General features: G+C 41.3%; 1 protein-coding gene across 8 annotated transcripts in view; it reads left to right on the top strand.

The window, feature by feature from the left end:
- The window catches only part of LOC124128726 (zinc finger protein 58-like), a 92,464-nt gene that overhangs the window by 69,091 nt on the left and 3,193 nt on the right, over window positions 1-20,180 (top strand). Inside the window, exons 2-3 of one of the 8 annotated variants that reach the window (XR_007219615.1) lie at window positions 7,477-8,809; window positions 9,578-10,312. The exons of 1 other annotated variant lie outside the window; for it this stretch is intronic. Coding sequence is in view for 6 of the 7 variants with exons in the window: in XM_048390835.1 (XP_048246792.1) it covers window positions 7,477-8,438 (962 nt within the window). In the remaining variant the exon portion in view is untranslated. Of the gene's footprint in view, window positions 1-1,745; window positions 3,096-7,040; window positions 7,451-7,476; window positions 9,193-9,577; window positions 10,313-15,087; window positions 15,453-17,117; window positions 18,769-20,180 lie in introns of those variants that run through there. 6 more of the 8 variants (XM_046492358.2, XM_046492212.2, XM_046492329.2 and 3 more) reach the window with 6 other exon arrangements.

Raw genomic sequence — 20,180 nt, 5'->3', positions numbered from 1 at the left:
TTGTAATAAAAAAATAAGAAGTCATGTGAAAATTCTAGATATGCATCTCAGAAAATAACAAAATGATGCTGAATTTGTTTTGTAACCACTGCTTCCATGATTCATGTAGCATGAGACTGCCACCGTGGTCTTATGGTAGAGCGTCCGCCCGGCAAATCGGCATCAGTCCGGACTAGTACAAGCAGCCACACACACACATACACGTGCATGCACGTCACGATATAAGTGCAATAATCTTGGACGCGACGTTAAACCCCATTTCACCATCACATCATGTAGCATGACACGTACAAAGCCATAGCCATGGTACACGACACAGAGTCTGTTGTAGGAAATGTATTCACGTTCTTTACTCTTGATAGAGATAGAGGGAAACCATTTATAAGTTTATAGTATTACCGAACTGCCCAAGCTCTGGGGCTTTCATTCCAACATGTCTATGGTATTAGAAATAAACCAAAAAAGGGTAGGGGAATCTCAAAAACAAAACCAGGACCTAGAAGAATATTACACAACTTGGATACAGGGGTGATGAAGTGTACAGGGTACAAACTTAATGAGTAGACCGTACACCCGGGAGGAAATTGTAGACACAATTAATGTTTCCCAGACAGTTCACAAATTATTGCTCTCCATGCGAAGGGATTTTGATCCACTATGCATGGTGATGACCGAGCAGTATTTTGGGGACACATATTCCATCCTGTCCATGAGGTCACATTATCTCCGCACCATTCATGACTATAGCAGTCAGGGCTTCCAGATCAGGTACCTTGATGAAATGTGGGTGTTTAAGAATCATTCCACTGACACAATGTGGCTATACCGGGGGTAGTTAGATGGATGAAAAGCATCCATGGTACCATTAGGTAAAGGTAATCGTGTCATTGGATTGCACACCGGAATCCGTGATCTGGGGCTTACGGAATGGTATTGGCTTGTATTCAAAGTGAAAAAGAAAACTGGTAATTATCATAAGGAAATGAATCGTAATGTGTTCATGGACTGGTTGGAACATCAGCCAAATCTAAACAACACAAGTCATCATAATGTCAGGGAACCAGATACTGTCGTATCAATCATGAGAGTCTGAAGACAACCATGCAGGAATAGCTGACGTCTGGTAATTTCGACTTCAGACCATATCAAACTAAAGTTGAGTTCATGAAAACAATTTGCCTGAATAAGAAACCAGTAAAGTCCAAGACAGATGTTCTGGCGGCACAACATGGTCACGCTATCTTGCGAACCTCAGTCAGACATTGTGAGCTCAACCCTTTAGCTTATGTAGGCAAACTGTGAAGGGTTCGTGGCAAGATGTTACAAAACATTCAAACTCACACATGTCAAAGGGTTGATCAACACAGTCTTTGCTAGAATCACACCAGGGGTAAATCAAAAGTCAGACGATACGTTCTTGAAATAGAACGTCGGTACCGCCAACGTTACAGCGTAGATATCAGCCTTGTTGCACCAGTTATCACACTGATTACCTCAGGCTATATGCTGTTTCATACATACATGACAACATACGGTTATGTTCTCAGCTTATCATTTTACCTGTAAAAGAACCTTTTTAGGGTGATCACCGTGTCAGTTGGGATAGGCTAGAATAAGTAGATTTGCATTATTTTAATGTATGCTATTTTAATAGCCCTATGGTTCGTATTTATTAATTGAAGCCAGAAAAGTATTTTTGTAGCATTTCCGACAGTACTTTAGAATGGATTTTCTCCTATTTTCAGGTGGTGCTTGGTTTGTACATCATTCTTATAATCCCACAATGCCCCCTCTTGGCACGGAGGGACATCTACCGAGCAGAGTGGCATGCCCTCAGTGTGGGAAGATGTTTTCTAGTGGGAAAACGCTGAGCTGTCATAAAGTTGCAGTTCATGATAAGAAGAGTTATCCATGTCCCTGTGGGAAGGTGTACATGTATCCTTCAGGACTTTTCAAGCATCGTGTTGGCTGTCCGATATATAGACAACACCAAGCAAAGTGAAGTGTCACATGAGAATGTGTCTACATACAGACAACAACATGCTTAGTGAAGTGAAACATCGGAATGTATCAACAGCCATAATGACAACAAAATATATCAATACATTATAGATGCTCAATGGTGGCTCAGTCAGATGCTCGTTTGAAGAGGATGATCTCGAGGGATCACCCGAAAGTGCAGATAACCTCTGATCCTGACATCCAATGGAAGCTCATTCCGTAGAGCAGTGCCAGCTCAGCTGAATGTTCTGTTTCAATACATTGTTGTCCGGGCTGGTGGTACCACGTTGACACAGTAAGGGATTTACAATGGTCTTAGCACTAAGATCACTTTGTGCAAGTGGGCCCTGATCTTCATGAACTAACCTATACGTATAGGATAAAGCACGCCTCCGAGGTTTTGATGGAAAATGTAAAACCGTGAATGAGGGAAAGCCCTAGGAGACATGTTTTATCCATCTAATGAACTGACTAAATGCAAGAAATACCAGAACAAATAAGAAAACTATTACATACCTTATAGTGAAACAATACAGTGTAAGGCGGTATAAAAGGAATTTGAGAGAGAAAAACCATGTGCAGCATGGAGGAGCTGGAGTCATGACATGATAAACTCACAAACTTCTCATCACCTGCCCTGGTAGCTCTGGGAAAACAGTGGGTTACAAAACTTTACACGATATGTGAGGTTGCAGGTTCGATTCACACCATGACATTTTCATGTCAACAAAATTGTGATTTTTAACCAATCATCCAACACTATTGTGTTCAAATCAAGAGTCAAGTTAATAAAACGTTAATTGTAAAACCTAGGTATTACAGCTGAAATATATTCATCAGGTCCTGGGCAATCCACCGGAACACCCCGGGCATTGTTGATAGTTTCTCAACATTTAGAAGAACCTTCTGTTACTGTAGTGTGACGTCATCAGTGGTTTATAAGAAGGGTTATCCACATCTTTGTTGGAGGGTGACATGAATCAAGCTAGTTGTCCAGTGTACAGGTGGTGAGGTGAAATGGGGTTTAACGTCGCGTCCAAGATTATTGCACTTATATAGCGACGTGCATGCATGTGTGTGTGTGTGGCTGCTTGTACTAGTCCGAACTGATGCCGATTTATAGTGCTAGCCCATTGAGATACATGAATTTAACAGTTTAACATGAATATCCCACTCAGACACAGTGTACTGACTCCGAGCCGATCAGTCCTTGTTTAAGCCCCTTAATGCCGAGCGCCAGACAGGGTAATAACAAGTTCCATCTTTTAACGTCTTTTGGTATGACGTGTCTGGGGATCGAACCCCGGACCTTCCGCTCTCCGAGCGGACGCTCTACCACTAGACCACGGAGGCGGTCTCCAGTGTACAGACAGAACCCAGGACAGGGAATGTAAGTGTCACATTGAGCTATTGGGTAGATGTGACATGAGACCTCAATCTATTTGTGGAGTGCCTTGAACACAACATGACTCTCAATATGGAACACATGTAACATTTCAGCTAATGAGATGCACAGACAGACTTCGAGTAGTTTGAGCATGATATCACATTTTAAATGGATCTTGTGATTTGTGTCAGCATGTTAGATTTAGGACATCCTCCGTCATTACAAGTTATGCATCAAAGTCAGTGAAGATATTAACCCAAAGCCCTAAAATTGAGAAATTTGCCTTTGAAACACCTTCAAGGCTAATTCAGCTTAAAACTCCAGATATTCAGACATGACTTAAAAAGGACTGCATTTGCCAAACTGATTATCTGAAGTCACCCACAGAATAATTTTTCATGTGTACATAGTTTGAGAAAATAAAAAGTTTATGACAGTTTGAAACACCTGATATTCAGACATGACTTGAAAAAGATTGCATTTGCCAAACTGATTATCTGAAGTCACCCACAATAATTTTTCATGTGTACATAGTTTGAGAAAATAAAAAGTTTATGACAGTTTGAAACACCTGATATTCAGAAATGACTTGAAAAGGATTGCATTTGCCAAACTGAAGTCACCCACAGCTTAATATTTCATGTGTACATAGTTTGAGAAAATAAAAAGTTTATGTCAGTCCTTTGCAGTGTTTCATTGACTCCCCTGTCTGTCTTGGAACTTACGGAATGTACAAATCTGTGTGGCTGCAACAAATTGTGCATATTACAACAAATTGGCCGAGTAGGGAAATGGGGAAACCTTTGACAAGATGCAAAGGGAAAGAACTGCTTAGTGAGGTTGCAGATTATAAACATATGGCATATTGCATGCTGTTTCTTTAGTTAATCTGGACTCAAGTCCAACATACCCGATGATTGGCATAAATCACAACGTGGAACATTGGCTTCAGATTGTACCCTGTTGGGACTTTCCGGGGTAGAATAGGTCTCCAGCGACCCATATTTGCCGTAAAGGCGACTATGCTTGTCGTAAAAGGCGACTAACGGGATCGGGTGGTCAGGCTCGCTGACTTGGTTGATACATGTCATTGATCCCACTTGCGTTGATCGATGCTCATGATGTCAATCACTGGATTGTCTGGTCCAGACTCGATTATTTTACAGACCGCCGTCATATAGCTGGAATATTGCTGAGTGCAGCGTTAAACAAACAAACAAACAAACAAACAAACAAAACTGTTGGGACTCTCCGGTCTCGGATCAAATGGATCGGGTGGTCAGTCTTGGTGACTTGGTGGACTGCATGTCATCATAACCTGACAGCGTGGATAGCTGCTGTCTACATCAATCACTGGATTGTCTCGTCCAGACTTGATTATTTACAGGCCACCATCGTATAGCTGTCGTGCAGCATCAAACAACAAACAAACTTCAGGAATGATGATGTATTACTTTCTTTCTGTTACAATACATTTAGTGCTGGTGCGACAGTTAAAAATGTTAAACCATAATTGTGTTACTGAAACTGATATTACTGCAATGGCTAGTGACCATTCAAGCCCCTATTAATGGCCAACCATGGGTTGACTGTCTCATGAAGAACATCATCCGACACTAGTCTACTGATTGGACATGTAACTGAAATACTGTTCCAAGCAGTGCTGGCTACAACTTACTCAGTCACTGACTCCTGAAATATGAAACGTGTATCTGGAACATTAATGCTGTTATTCCTCTCTTTGTCTGCTCGTATCCCTTGAGTGTCACTGTACATGACTTCATAATTCCTTGGGGGCGGTCGGGTAGCCTAGTGGTTAAAGCGTTTGCTCGTCACGCCGAAGACCCGGGTTCGATTCCCGACATGGGTACAATGTGTGAAGCCCATTTCTGGTGTCCCCCGCCGTGATATTGCTGGAATATTGCTAAAAGCGGCGTAAAACCATACTCACTCACTCACTCATAATTCCTTGATGGAAGTTAGTAATGTCTTTGTACGAGGGGGTTTTATGAAACGTCACAGCTTTGAATATTTGAAAAACCAAGAGTTTGCGAAATCAAGCTGGAACTTCACCAGCTGAATCTACTTTCAGGAAACTATATACCAGAAGTGTCCAAGTTGAGGGGCACAGTCTGCTCCAGTTGCATGCAACCAGCTGATAGGATGTACTCAGCATGTTTGCATAGATAGTACAATAACGATGACAAAACTTATTTCTTCCGTTGAATATTCAATATAATTACAATTAGATACACACTGTTAAAAAGTTTGATGATCTTCTATAGGCTTGGAATCATTTTGGGAGTACGATTCAAGGTGTAACCTATTGATATAAGTAAACTGGACTGTTTTCTGTGTGCTTTCCATTTTCTGAGCATACTTAAAAGGGGCGGTGGAGTAGCCTACTGGTTGAAGTGTTTACTCATCCTACCAAAAGTAGCCTACAGCTTAAAGTGTATACTCATCCTGCCAAACGTAGCCTACTGGTTAAATTGTTTACTCATCCTGCCAAATGTAGCCTACTGGTTAAAGTGTTTACTCATCCTGCCAAAAGTAGCCTACTTGTTAAAGTGTTTACTCATCCTGCCAAACGTAGCCTACTGGTTAAATTGTTTACTCATCCTGCCAAATGTAGCCTACTGGTTAAAGTGTTTACTCATCCTGCCAAAAGTAGCCAACTGGTTAAAGTGTTTTCTCGTCCTGCCAAAAGTAGCCTACTTGTTAAAGTGTTTACTCATCCTGCCAAAAGTAGCCTACTTGTTAAATTGTTTACTTATCCTGCCAAATGTAGCCAACTGGTTAAAGTGTTTACTCATCCTGCCAAAAGTAGCCTACTGGTTAAAGTGTTTACTCATCCTGCCAAACGTAGCCTACTTGTTAAAGTGTTTACTCATCCTGCCAAAAGTAGCCAACTGGTTAAAGTGTTTTCTCGTCCTGCCAAAAGTAGCCTACTTGTTAAAGTGTTTACTCATCCTGCCAAACGTAGCCTACTGGTTAAAGTGTTTACTCATCCTGACAAATGTAGCCTACTGGTTAAAGTGTTTACTCATCCTGCCAAATGTAGCCTACTGGTTAAAGTGTTTACTCATCCTGCCAAACATAGCCTACTGGTTAAAATATGTACTCATCCTGCCAAAAGATGCCTACTGTTTAAAGTGTTTACTCATCCTGCCAAACGTAGCCTACTTGTTAAAGTGTTTACTCATCCTGCCAAAAGTAGCCAACTGGTTAATGTGTTTACTCATCCAGTGAAAGGTTTGATTCCCCTCATAGGTATGAAATGTGAAGCTCATTTTGGTGACCCCACTGTGATATTTCTGGAATATTGCTAAAAAGATGCGAAACACAACTCGCTTACACGCCAAGTAAACTTGAGATCGTTTGAAAAATGAGAAGGATTTGGAAAAACATAAGGTACAATAATGGATGTAAGATGCTTTGAAATTGCATCAGTTTGAGTGACACCGATCTCTGATGAAGGTTGTGGAATGTCCCCTTTGTTTATAAAATAATGAAAAAAGAGGTGTTGAAATACCCACTTATTTCTATATTCTTCTAACAAACTATGTTAACATTACAACAGATACATATTAATTCAACTCTTTCTTTTGGCACAAGATAGACACTATTGTGAACTTTTTGTTGCTTTCAGGTGTGAGGACTTCAGTCAGTATGATTCATTCCCCCGAACAGTTTTCAAGCAGAGGCAACAGTGGCTTACAAAATGAATCTTCATTGAACTTCTTGGAGGACTTTTATCAAAACATTAATGATGGTTCTTTTGATCTGATACCATTTGGCTCAGCTAAACAACCACAGAATAGAATTCAGTGTCCACAATGCGGAAAAACCTTCTCAAGTAGAAGAACACTCAGTTTCCACAAAATTGCCGTGCATGATAACGTCTCCTATCAGTGTGTTTGTGGCAAGGTGTACAAGTATAAACCTTCGATATTGCACCATCGACAGAAATGTATCGTGTATCAAAGTTGTCGTGACAAACACTAACCCTGTGTTGTGCTGTGCTTACATCATTGTCCCTGTGGTAGATAAACTGAATCTCGAAATGCCCTTTTTGTTGCTTTCAGGTGATGGGAATTCACTCAGTTTCAGTGAGTGTATAGCAGACAGCATTTTGATAAAACGGGAGGAGGAAAGAGGTCATGAACATATGTCTTCTCAACAGTTTCCAGATGGGTATGAAGAGGGCACATATTCTTACAGTGTGCTTTCAAAGGGTGAAGATAGCCACCTTGATTTTCTGAAGGGAAGAAGTCATTTTGCACCTCCTCCAGAACATACTTCTTTGAGCCACCTGGAAGCTTCTGTTGAAACTTGGTCGCCTGAGGCATTTAGTAAGGTTCACACACAACATCCACACCATGGTTATCATTCACTCCCAGGAATCCCTGCTACCAGTTCATCTGCAGAACATGTGGTTGGTGTATCACATAACTTACCCCCAAAGAAGAACAATAATGCATATAGTCTCAGCTTAGAAAGCACTTATTTAGATTCTGAAGTAACCAGAAATATTGAGACCAAGTCCGATCTGTCATTGCCAGGATTGGTAGAAGCTGCTTCAGTGTCAGAACAGCATTCATCGTGTTCCGGATCATCTAAGCGTGGTTCAAAAAAAGACCATGCAAGGCATAGCACCTCTGCACAAAGTACATCTGATGAACTAAGATGCCTAGATCCTGAGAATTTGACAAATCAAGTTGTGTCATCTTTTTTCCAAACAGCATCTCTGAATGTTATTCAGGAACCTCAGCCTTCACAACTAGGAATTCGACATCCAACTAGTCATGCTAAGCCACTGGCAAGACCAGTGCTGAATAAGACACCATCTAAGGTGAGCAGTGGATCCAGAAAGGGCAAAAGGCTGGATGTGCTTTGTGAGGATGAGGACTATGAACCAACATACCGTCCACAATGTTCCAGGACATCCACCAGCTTCACATGCACCGAGTGTGGACAGACATTCACTCTGGGCAGATCTTTGAACAGACACAGATTCAATGTTCATGGCCTCAGCTCTGACTGTTAGAACAAAGACTTTAACATTATCATTATCGATCTCTATGGCTTGTGGACAACTGATATGGGTCTAGCATCTTGACTGTGACTCACAGCTGCATAATACATCTATGTTTTAGTTATTTCTTAATGCATTGATATGTTCACTGGTGACAATCTTTCATGGATTTGGGAAACAGATCGGTAATCTCCGTAAGTTGATTTATTCAGCTTTGATACCCAGGGTCCCTTGACTCTTGCTGTTTCTGTTTTAGTTGATTGAGGACAGTGTTCATCTGCGATTGTGGTGCTACACAGGATTTTTGATTGTGCAATACTTCCAGAATTTACTCATGGGTTTTCATTGACCTTCCAGAGGATCAAGGAACCTTGTGCAATCAGGTGTGAATGACTACTTTTGATTATACAGGTATCAGCGCCGAAGCTGTGAGGTAGTTTGTAATCATGTGATGCCCTTGTGTTTCTTTAAAGGTATTTGTACATCTTACAAACAAGGCTGGATCTTTTATTTACTAGTTTGTGACAGAGGTCTCTGTTCTAAATAACTTGGATAGTGTTATTTTGCTGCATAGGTGATGTAGTTGGGCATCTCCTTGGTTTGCTGGTTGCTTTGCCATACATTAAGCTTGTGTTTAATCCCTGCAAAATGTGCATTTTGTTTTGCCATATTTTTCCTTTGCACCTATGATTTGGGTCTCATAAACTTCCCCAAATTCACTCTCAACTGGGGGGCACCGGAGGCCCAGTCGTCTAAGGCGCCGCGATTCGCTGTGCAGAGTTGTGTCCCGTGGACACGCCAGAAACCTATGATTGTGGGTTCAAATCCCGGTTCGCCCCATTATGTTTCTAGGTTTGTCAGCACCATACCCATGCTCGTGGGTTTCGCCGAAGTGATAAACGTCTGAGACCTGCATCACTTCGGGCTTTCCTCCCACATTAAGCTGACACGCCGCGATATAACTGGAATACTGTTAAAAGCGGCGTTAAACCCAACTCACTCACTCACTCACTCACTCACTCACTCACTCACTCACTCACTCTCAACTGGAGCATGACTGCCAAGGTTAGGTGTCCATTCCCTGGTGTACAGTGCTGATCTCACATTCTGTGGATTGCATGAAACTGATCCAAACCTTTTGTTACTTTCAGGTCAAGGAGTTTCTGATGGTTTCATGCAGGTCCGAAATGACAATACAGGATATCAGAAAGATCCAAGTTTATTGTCAGGTTTCCCATGGAACATATCACTCACGACTGCCACAAGCACAGGTTTCTTGAATTCGACTGCAGAATCTGAGGGCAGTGGACGAGTGATATGCCCTCAGTGTGGAAAGGTACTGTCCAGTAAAAGGACGTTGAAGTACCACACAGCAGCCTTCCATGATAAGGTCACTCATGCTTGTGTGTGTGGCAAGGTCTACACCTATCGATCAGGCTTGGTGTACCACAGACCCAGATGTCCACTTCTCACGCAACATGTGGTACCAAAGTGAACTTAATTCTCAAGGACTGATCAGCCAACTTCTCCCCACTCGTTGACGAACAATAAAGAGATGCTGAATGATCTCTTGTAGAAGAGAGAGTGAGTTTGGTTGAATGTGTCCTGTGAACAGTATTTCAGTTTCATCACATGATTGCTTGATATGGGTGGAAAGCCCACAGTGATGCAGGTTTTAGACAGTTACCACTTTGGTGAAAAACCCATGAGGGGGTGTATGGTGCTTACGAACATAATCAATGCTTAACAGCGATTTGAACCAAAATCACAAGAATCTGGGGGGGCGGTGGGGTAGCCCAGTGGTTAAAGCGTTCGCTCTTCATGCCGAAGACCCAGGTTCGATTCTCAACATGGGTACAATGTGTGAAGCCCATTTCTGGTGTCCCCTGCCGTGATATTGCTAGAATATTGCTAAAAGCATCGTAAAACCATACTCACTCACTCACTCACTCACTCACTCACAGGATTCTGGCACTCCAAAGGAAGAAACTCTGCATAAGGAAGGAATGATGGCACCGCCCTTGCCAACTCCTAATAAAGAAGAGCCCACTGTGTGACTGATCAGTTCTGTGTCACTGTGCCCAGCTCTTCATTCATGCACTGCATATTCAAACTGAACATTTTCGCAAGCAATTTCCTATTTGTTTAGAACATGACTAAGTAACAGAAATTATTACAATACTTCAAGGGGTTTTTATTCATTGAGACCAAATATTTGATCATATTTCAAATGTTACAAAATATGGACACTTCGTTACCTTTATGCTAAACATTTTATTCATTTGGTGTGTTTCCTTCTCCAAGCAAATATATTGTATGTTTTGTTATTATCTTTTGCCTTAACAGTGTCAGTTTAACATGTCTCTGTTGTTACTTTATTATTAAATATGAAAATGATGTTTCAAACTAGCCAAAATGTTTGTGTTATGATAGTGAGGTCTGTTCATTCTAAGTATACTGTAAATCTGGAAAGTTTTGCGGGCAGCAAAGTACTGCAAAAACTGCGAGTAACATGCACTTGCAATAGTTTTACGATGAGTTATATTTGTGGTTTCAACAAAAATAGGTAAGGAGGCATATTTCTTGTATTTACTTCCACATGTTGTCAGTCAGCCAACTGCATAAGTAAACCAATAATCCCTCACATCCTGTTTCCTTAGTGACACATGGTTACTCAGTCTCAGCAGGAAAAGTCACGACCTGCCTCACTCGTCAAGTTGACCTAACACCGAGTAATCCAGTCATACACCAGCCAGTCGATACTCTTGTCAAATGCCACCACATGTGTCTTTAGTTAAAAAACACTAACACTGAGTTACCCTGTCATCATGTGGCTTCCCACTTATGAAAAATAACGTGCAGAAGTAGCTTTGATCTTTGGTAATCTCACCAACAGGATGTTGCAAATATTTTCAGTCACAGTTGAGGCTAGTGTTAGCCACTTGCAATAATTTCATGGTGCTAATCTTTCCAGATTTACAACACTGTGTAACAAGCTGGCCGTGTCTGCACGGTTGTTTGTTCAGTACTGGTATATCTTATGTTCAGTCTGATGTTATCCCTCTCCCCTCTACACTGTGAGGGATGATGATGCTATCCATATAAGACACTACGTGTTTTCATCGGATGCCATGTTACAAGGAATCCAGGGGCTATAACTCTAGCTGGATTATAAGATATAGCACTTTTCACAAGCAGAGATATAGAACAAGTATGAACCTTAAACGAACAAGAGTGTTTCTCAACATTGCACACTACATACGCCACCACTGCTTTCGGAGACCATGCTCCTGAATACTCACATTATATTTTCAAGGTACCTATAGTCTGGAAGGTAATTTAAGGTACTGACGTTTACTACAATATCTGAAAAACTATCGGACCTACTCCAGTCAAAGTTGGTATGAGATTATTAAACAGGTGCATGAATAAACAATCTGTCTATTTAGCTATCACTATATTTCATCAACAACCAGACCTGTTCGTCACGGGTGGAACGAGCATTCATTGAAACAGCCATCTGCATAATGCTACACCTGCGTCACAGGGCCATATGACACAGTTGAACCAATCAACTCAACTCGAAAGTTATATATGACTGTTTAATAATCTCTTACCAACTTTGACTGGAGTAGGTCCGATAGTTTTTCAGATATCGTAGTAAACGTCAGTACCTTAAATTACCTTACAGACTATAATCGTGTGGACATTTACAATGCAATGACTGTCCAACATCAAATGTCACTGATATTGGTGCGGTGGATCAGTGTATTTGTTAAATCATATTACCGTACTACTATTCCTTGAAGAAATAGGTTAAGGATATACTTCCTGGTTGGTTGTTGTGGAAAATTCCTCAGGTGATAAGATAGCCCAGTCATTGACGCTGTGTTGGCTTTTTCTGGGTACACCTGAGGTAACTGTTTGAATGGCATGTACAATAAATAATGATAATGTGTAGATTTATGATGCACCTAATCCACACCCTAGAGCATACTCAAAGAGCTACTTTATTACCTATGGATCTAGAGTTCACTAGACTTCCATTTTACAATATATTCATTTTCCAGTAAGCAACCGAAAAAACTTACAAAAAGGGCATTTATTTAATTTGTTCAGTTGTTCTCTGTTTGTTTTATGCACATGGTTATTATTATCACTGAGGGGCAGTGGGGTAGCCTAGTGGGTAAAGCGTTCACTCGTCACACTGAAGACCCGGGTTCAATTCCCCACATGGGTACAACGTGTGTGGACAAGGCAAGACAAGCTTTGTTATGTTTTTGTCCAAAGGGTATATTTTTTTATTGTTCAGAATATTTTGTGCTAAATTTGTCAGATACTGTTCTTGGTTTTGGGACACCCCTTCAATGCGAAAGAATGTTTACTTTTTTCTGATTTTAGCCTTTGCAGTCAGTTATTAATTAATCTGAAATGAATGATGTCAAAATGTAAAATGGCAGCCACATTTTGAATGGTACAGTTTTAATTACAGTTACATATTTCATGTATATATATTATGTGGTGAATATGAATGTGACTTTTTGTGACCTGTTTTATCAATATGGTTTGTACAAACACAATAAATTGTTTTCATGAAACTTCTTTTTCTTTGTATAATTAGGGATGGACTGGATCATATATGAATGGTTAAATGAAGATGAGTGATGACACCAGGTGTTCGCAAAAAGGGTTAGGGTGTCCTGCCCTACAGATAGAACCCGCCACTCAGACAATTTCCAACCATTCACATAATTTGCATAACAAAGCAAATGTTTGATTTTTGATGGTAAAAACACACCAGACAATCCAGTGACAGATAGCTCCCATAACATGATTGCAAGGATGAATAATTGTAGAGGAGCATTTTGACACAGTACGTTGGTTGTTTAGACACTCAATACACCAATGCTGCCTTTACATTCCGCAACTACTTGTGAGTGTGTTTCTTGTTTAGCTCGGCAATATTCCAGCTGTATGATGGCAGTCTGTTAATAATGATGGACCAGACAATCCAGTGATTGACTTGAACATTCATCTATGCAATCCGTCTTGTCAATATGACAAAACGTCGATGCAAGAAAATAACCAGTCTTTATAACTTCCTGAAACAGATTCAGTTGGGCAAAAATGGCAAACGTTGCTTATGGGATCAAATACCCTGAAATATTCATGACTGAGAAAGCTTTCTGCTTTAAATACTGAAACTGTTTCTTGTACAGAGAGATGTGTCCTCCCTTGCCCGTTTTCTCTTGTTGAACACTTTAGGTCGTACTGCAAAGTATATAGAGGATATTATATTTGTGTTCATGTCATACTATGTTTAGGACACGAGTGTCCTCAACATAGTATGACATGAACGCGAATATAATGTTCTATTTTTTACCGAAGATGTCTGCATACAGAGACGAATTTTAGCGTTTACCTATCACAGCAAGTTGCAAGCATTGTCGAAAAGTAGGTTCTTACATATTGTTGCCATGGAAACCAAACTTGTAACCTGAACCATTCTTTTTAAAGATATTAGGAGTGGCTGTCTGTTGGAAAGTCCAGGCAAAAGATTCAACTTATGATAAAAGAGAAAAAAGCAAAACAAAAACAAGCAGGCCCAAACCGTTCACAGATTGCAGGGCAGTCTTTTGTGTGTGTCAGTTACCCCCTGGATGGTCAAACCCAAACAGCCATTGCCTTGGCTGTGGAGGCAAGGGCTAGGGTCCTACATCACTTCAACGAGGGGTCTGTCACTTGATACAGACTACTTCAAAGGCCCTGTGAGCCCAGGTAACAGACCACCTCCGTGGTCTGGTGGTAGAGCGTCCGCCCGGAGAGCGGAAGGTCCGGAGTTCGATCCCCGGCTGTGTCATACCAAAAGACGTTAAAAGATGGTACTTGGTGTTACCCTGTCTGGCGCTCGGCATAAAGGGGCTAAAACAAGGACTGGTCGGCTCGGAGTCAGTATACTGTGTCTGAGTGGGGTGTTCATGTTAAACTGCGGCATGGTATCTCAGTGGGCTAGCACTATAAATCGGCATCGGTCCGGACTAGTACAAGCAGCCACACACACAAACACACATACATGCACGTCGCTATATAAGTGCAATAATCTTGGACGCGACGTTAAACCCAATTTCACCTCACCTCACCCAGGTAACACCGACACTGACCTTTGCAGTTGAAAGAGCGTTGCCCTTTGAGCATGCTCTTACATATCTTGTCTGACTGAAGAAGCTGAAATTTGGCAGGTTCCTGCTTATGAAGACATCTTATCTGCTTCAAATCAGTGTGATTTTATTGTAAGTTTTCTTTTTAGGTATAAATCTTGTTCTTAGGACCCATTGGGCACTGGGCATAATCTCTGTGATAATGTCATGACAAGATCCAAGGTCCACTATTAGCACTCAATATCGTTGTCCTCAACGATGTTGCAAAGCTACTTTTTTACCTTTTCCTACAAGCATTTGTAACGTTTATCTCACTTGGATATGTTTTACCAAAACAAGGTTGAAGTGTCATCGGCTTATTACTTCATAAATCAGGTGAGCTTGCAGAGCCTTGTGGCGCTAATTTTCAGCTGTATGTATTCATAACAATAGGCTTTACATTGAACACGTGAATGCCATACATGAAGTACAAATTGGTCAAGCTTTGGCTTTGTTACTTTCAGGTTATCCTATGATCCAGGGACAAGTTTGGGGACCTCAAGTTGGACTCCCCATGCCAAACTTTATGCATATGAGCCCGTCAATGAATGCAGTGCTTCAGTCTGTGAACCTACCATCTGGTGGTTCAACTGTTAGGAAGAAAGCATGGCCGTGTCCTCAGTGTGGGAAATCCTTCTCAGACCAGGGGGCTCTGATCTACCACAAGGAGGCCATTCATGACAGGAAGGTGTTTCAGTGTCAGTGTGGAAAAATCTACAAATATAGAACTGGACTTATTGGTCATCGCAAAGTGTGTAGTGTCTTAGCAATGGGTGCTAACAATGGTGGAATGAACTCCTAGAGCCTTTGTCATCTCAATATTGTGTTCGTAGGTATCAGTCAATATTCTTTTGGATATGAGGATTTTGATTGCATAACTTGAGGTTTCAAGGATGGTGTTGTTTGTTTGTTTGTTGTTTAACGCTGCACTCAGCAATATTCCAGCTATATGATGGCGGTCTGTAAGTAATCGAGTCTAGACTAGACAATCCAGTGATTAATATTATGAGCATCGATCTACGTAAGTGGGATACAATGACATGCATCAACCAAGTCAGCGAGCCTGTCCACTTAATCCCTTTTGTCGCCTCTTACTACAACCATAGGTTGCTGAAGACCAATTATGACCCGGATCTTCACAGGTACCCAAAGAGAGTAATACAAGCATTGTCGAGCATGATCTGATCCTCTTATGCGTCCTCTGTAGTAATCAGATGCTCAATTACTGGATTGATGAGGACAATTATGACCCGGCTCTTCACAGGTACCCTAAGAGAGTAATACAAGCATTGTCGAGCATGATCTGATCCTCTTATGCGTCCTCTGTAGTAATCAGATGCTCCCTTACTGGATTGATGAGGACACACCAGGTTACAAGGACTGGAACAACTATCCACGCAAACCTTAAGTTATTCATGTTTCCATCGGTAATTAACCTGAACATTATTTTGTCACTCACACGTGTGTCAGCAAAACATAATTCACAACTATACACCTAGAAATAAACCACCACATCTTCATTTTCAAACATACACTTGACATTGATCTCATTTTGATAAACATTGAAGAAACCACTGATACCGATTGATATTCATGTACCAGAACACCATATCTTTCCCAGACTGTCGCAAGTACTGAGTTGTACCAGAGGAACTTTTGAAGTAGAACATTTTCGATACATGTTGGGGCACAGGTGGCCTTCCGAGGTGCTGCCATTTGCTGTTCAGAGTTGTGTCCCATGGCACTCCGGAAACCGATGATCCTGGGGTGAATCCTGGTTCGACCCGATTATGTTTTTAGGTTTGTCAGCACTATACCCATGCTTGTGGGTTTCACCGAAGTGGTAAACATCCAAGACCTACATCATTTCGGGCTTTCCTCTCACATCAAGCTGACACACTGTGATACAACTGGAATACTGTAAAAAGGGGTGTTAATACCCATCTGACGAGGATACATGTCGCTGGATGACTGATTTTGTTTTCTGTATGTCAGTATGAGTGTCACTTTGGTAACAAACAAATGTGTTTCGTGGGAAGCAAAATGCAGGATACAAAATAAAAAGATGGCTATTTCATGTGGACGTAAATACAAAGTGATGCATAACTTTCTTTTCCATATGACATGTTACTGTCAAACTGTCAAATTGGTCATTTGGTAAAATGACTGAACCCTAGTTATTTGGTTAATTTTCTAAACTTGAACATTTTTCACTGGATAAGAAGACTAGGAAATTGGAGACTATTCATGACTTGATGTTGCAAAATGAACATATTTCTAAACTGTTCCTATTCTTTACTATTGGTATCCACATACCAGATATACATTTCATGGCACCCAGCACTGTGGCATCCAGAAAACAGCTTAACAGGGCTCAGCATCCTGGGTTCAAAAAGCAGGTTGGCTCTCTCACAGTACGCCATTATGCATTTAAATCCAACATGTAAACACCATACTGACAACCATTTTGATATGGCTTTCTTGTTCATTTCAGGCTGTGGATCCTTTCCAAAAGTACACACGTCCGATTATCTCCCAGTCGGAGATCAAACCTATGGCAGCCATCTTGGGTCTTTTTCCGAACAATTGTCGTACCCTCAGGGATCAGGAATGTTACAGATGGGATCTTTTCAGGGCCTCCTGTCCTCCCGGGGACATGTAGAACTACCAGGCAGTAGTGTTAACAGCAGCTTGTTGTTTGAGTCACCCACCCCTGGAAAAGCTAAAAGGAAACGAACAGCATGCCCTGTATGTAACAGGCTGTTTTCTGATCAAAGAGCCATGTTGTATCACAAGGAGTCTGCTCATGAGGACAAAGTGTTCCCCTGTGAATGTGGGAAGGTGTACAAGCATAAACCCAACCTTATGGCACATGCCAAGCGGTGTGGCTATCGTTTGACTTTCGTTCAGAAGGTGGACTGATTCCATCGCAACTGTTTAATGCTTTAAATTCTCTTCGTAAATATTGTTTGGTTGGTCGAATGTTTAGACTCTCACAGCCTTTCGCAGGCTCTTACTTTATCGTCATCTCATTGACACATACAGGGCGGTCGGGTAGCCTAGTGGTTAAAGCGTTCGCTCATCACGCCGAAGACCCGGGTTTGATTCCCAACATGGGTACAATGTGTGAAGCCCATTTCTGGTGTCCCCCGCCGTGATATTGCTGGAATATTGCTAAAAGCGGCGTAAAAAACCCATAGTCACTCACTCACTCACTCACTCACTCATTGACACCTGCTTGTGCAGTGATATAAAGGATCCTGCTTTCATTCTTTTCTTTTCATCTCATTGACAAAGTGTCCAAGCCCATCTGGTTCTCACAATACCATCAATACTGTTGAGACACTGCAACGGCCTGGAGAACAGATTATGCTGACTGGGATACATGTTTGTTCCCTCTTTCTGAACTGGAGATTATTCTTGATGATTTTGTTACTCTGGTGGGTGGGTGCAATCAGCCATGTGAACAAAGATGCTGCCAAAATTTACTCAGGTTCATAGTTGAGGGGTCACACAGATTTTTGTTGTTGTTGTTGTTTAACGCCTCACTCAGTTATATTCCATCTTTATGATGGCGGTCTGTAAATCCAGCGATTGACATCATGAGCATCGATTCACGCAGATAATAAGAGATAAAGTATTAGAGATAAATATTTTCAAACGTCACATTTTCACTGCAAAGAGTGCAGTTCAGTTGCATCTAGAATGAACCATGTTATACCCACATTGACTGTTCCTTGTCATGCATTGCTTGTACTGTACATGGGCTAAACAACTGGTAAGGATAAGAATTTATGGATAAACAACTTCTTTATTACAATTAAGAGCGACGTTTCGGTGTAGGTTCTAATAAAGAAGTTGTTTAAACATAAATTCTTATCCTAACTTAGTACTCCAACTTCTAAATGCCTATCCTATCAAAGAAGTTATACAACTGGTTGCACTCGGCGTGTGTTCTGAGTAGCTGTGTCAATCACCTTCAATCATGCACTTTTCATTGTTTTTAACAGTTGTCAATTTTCCCACTTCTATTAAAGCATATCCCGACATGGGTACAATGTGTGAAGCCCATTTCAGGTGTCCCCCGCCGTGATATTGCTGGAATATTGCTAAAAGCGGCGTAAAACCATACTCACTCACCCACCCACTCACTCACTCACTCACTCACTCACTCACCCACCCACCCACCCACTCACTCACTCACTCACTATTAAAGCATCCAATCAGTGTGACATAGGCACACACATGTTCACATTGTCACATACTCAGACCTCACTGACGCTTGTTGACATATTTTCATGTTGGACACCCTACACACCTAGGTGGCCCTTCAATAATGACGTTGAATTTATATGATTACAGCAATAATTGGAAATTGCTTTAATAGCCAGGTTAGAAGCTGAAGTCACAGTGAAGACAAAGCACTTCATGGGCACATGTGAATAGAGGGGAAGGATAGGGCAATCGAACAAACCTTTCTGCCATCCAAGATTCAGTACTTGACCCTTGATTGCCTTACAAAAAGATCACAAGTGTGTTATCAGAAGTCTGTTTGGGGTACCTGGTTACCCAGAGAAAATAGTCTGCATTCCAAATACATTTGTCATGTATATTTTTTAGTTAGTTCACATTCACTATAGTCATGACTGACATTATACATATATGTGACAATGTTCTTTTAGCAATAGAAATTTTAGTCCTTTTTGAGTTCATGTGGAAACACAGTCACATGATGTGTAGTCCATGTGATAGATGTAAATACAGTGATTTATAGACGAATGTCACACATGATTTGAATAAAAGTCATGGTTTATTCACTCTTATGTCGTATGTGTATGTGGTAGTTATTATGTTTCCAAAATTTGTCACTCAGTTGACTAGCTTCACTCACACAAAATTGACTCATTTTAATTTATCCTTGAGCTACGACCCTAATCGGTGTCACTTAGCTGTGGTGTTTGATGTTGACTGATAGCATCCAGTTACCCTTGCAAGTCATGTATCAACAACAAAAACACATGTCAGTCTGGTTGCAGCTCTTTACTTTGTATCCTTTATTATGATATCGGGGGGGGGGGGCGCTCACAGGTGGCCCAGTCGTCTAAGGCGCCGCGATTCGCTGTGCAGAGTTGCGTCCCTTGGGCACGACAGAAACCTATGATCAGTTCGCCCCGTTTATGTTTCTAGGTTTGTCAGCACCATACCCGTGCACGTGGGTTTCACCGAAGTGGTAAACGTCTGAGACCTGCATCACTTCGGGCTTTCCTCCCACATTAAGGTGACACGCCGCGATATAACTGGAATGCTGCGTTAAACCCAACTCACTCACTCACTCACTCACTCACTCACTCACTCACTATGATAAGCAGTCTCTGCTAATACTTTTTCGAAAATGTCCTGTTTGCCAATTATAACCTGTCCTGTTTGCACTATTTCAAATCGGATATCTGGCAGTCACAATCGGGCAAGTCTGGCGCACGGACCGGTTTCAGATCCCTGGTCCAAAATACTGCAGAAATTCTGTTCTATTATATAGGTGAGGATGGAAACCATTGAT

The sequence above is a fragment of the Haliotis rufescens genome, unplaced genomic scaffold, assembly GCF_023055435.1.
Source record: "Haliotis rufescens isolate VD_foot unplaced genomic scaffold, xgHalRufe1.0.p SCAF_9, whole genome shotgun sequence".
NCBI lineage: Eukaryota > Metazoa > Mollusca > Gastropoda > Lepetellida > Haliotidae > Haliotis > Haliotis rufescens.
Note: the sequence above shows the minus strand (reverse complement) of the source record. Positions and strands in the feature narration are given on the sequence as shown.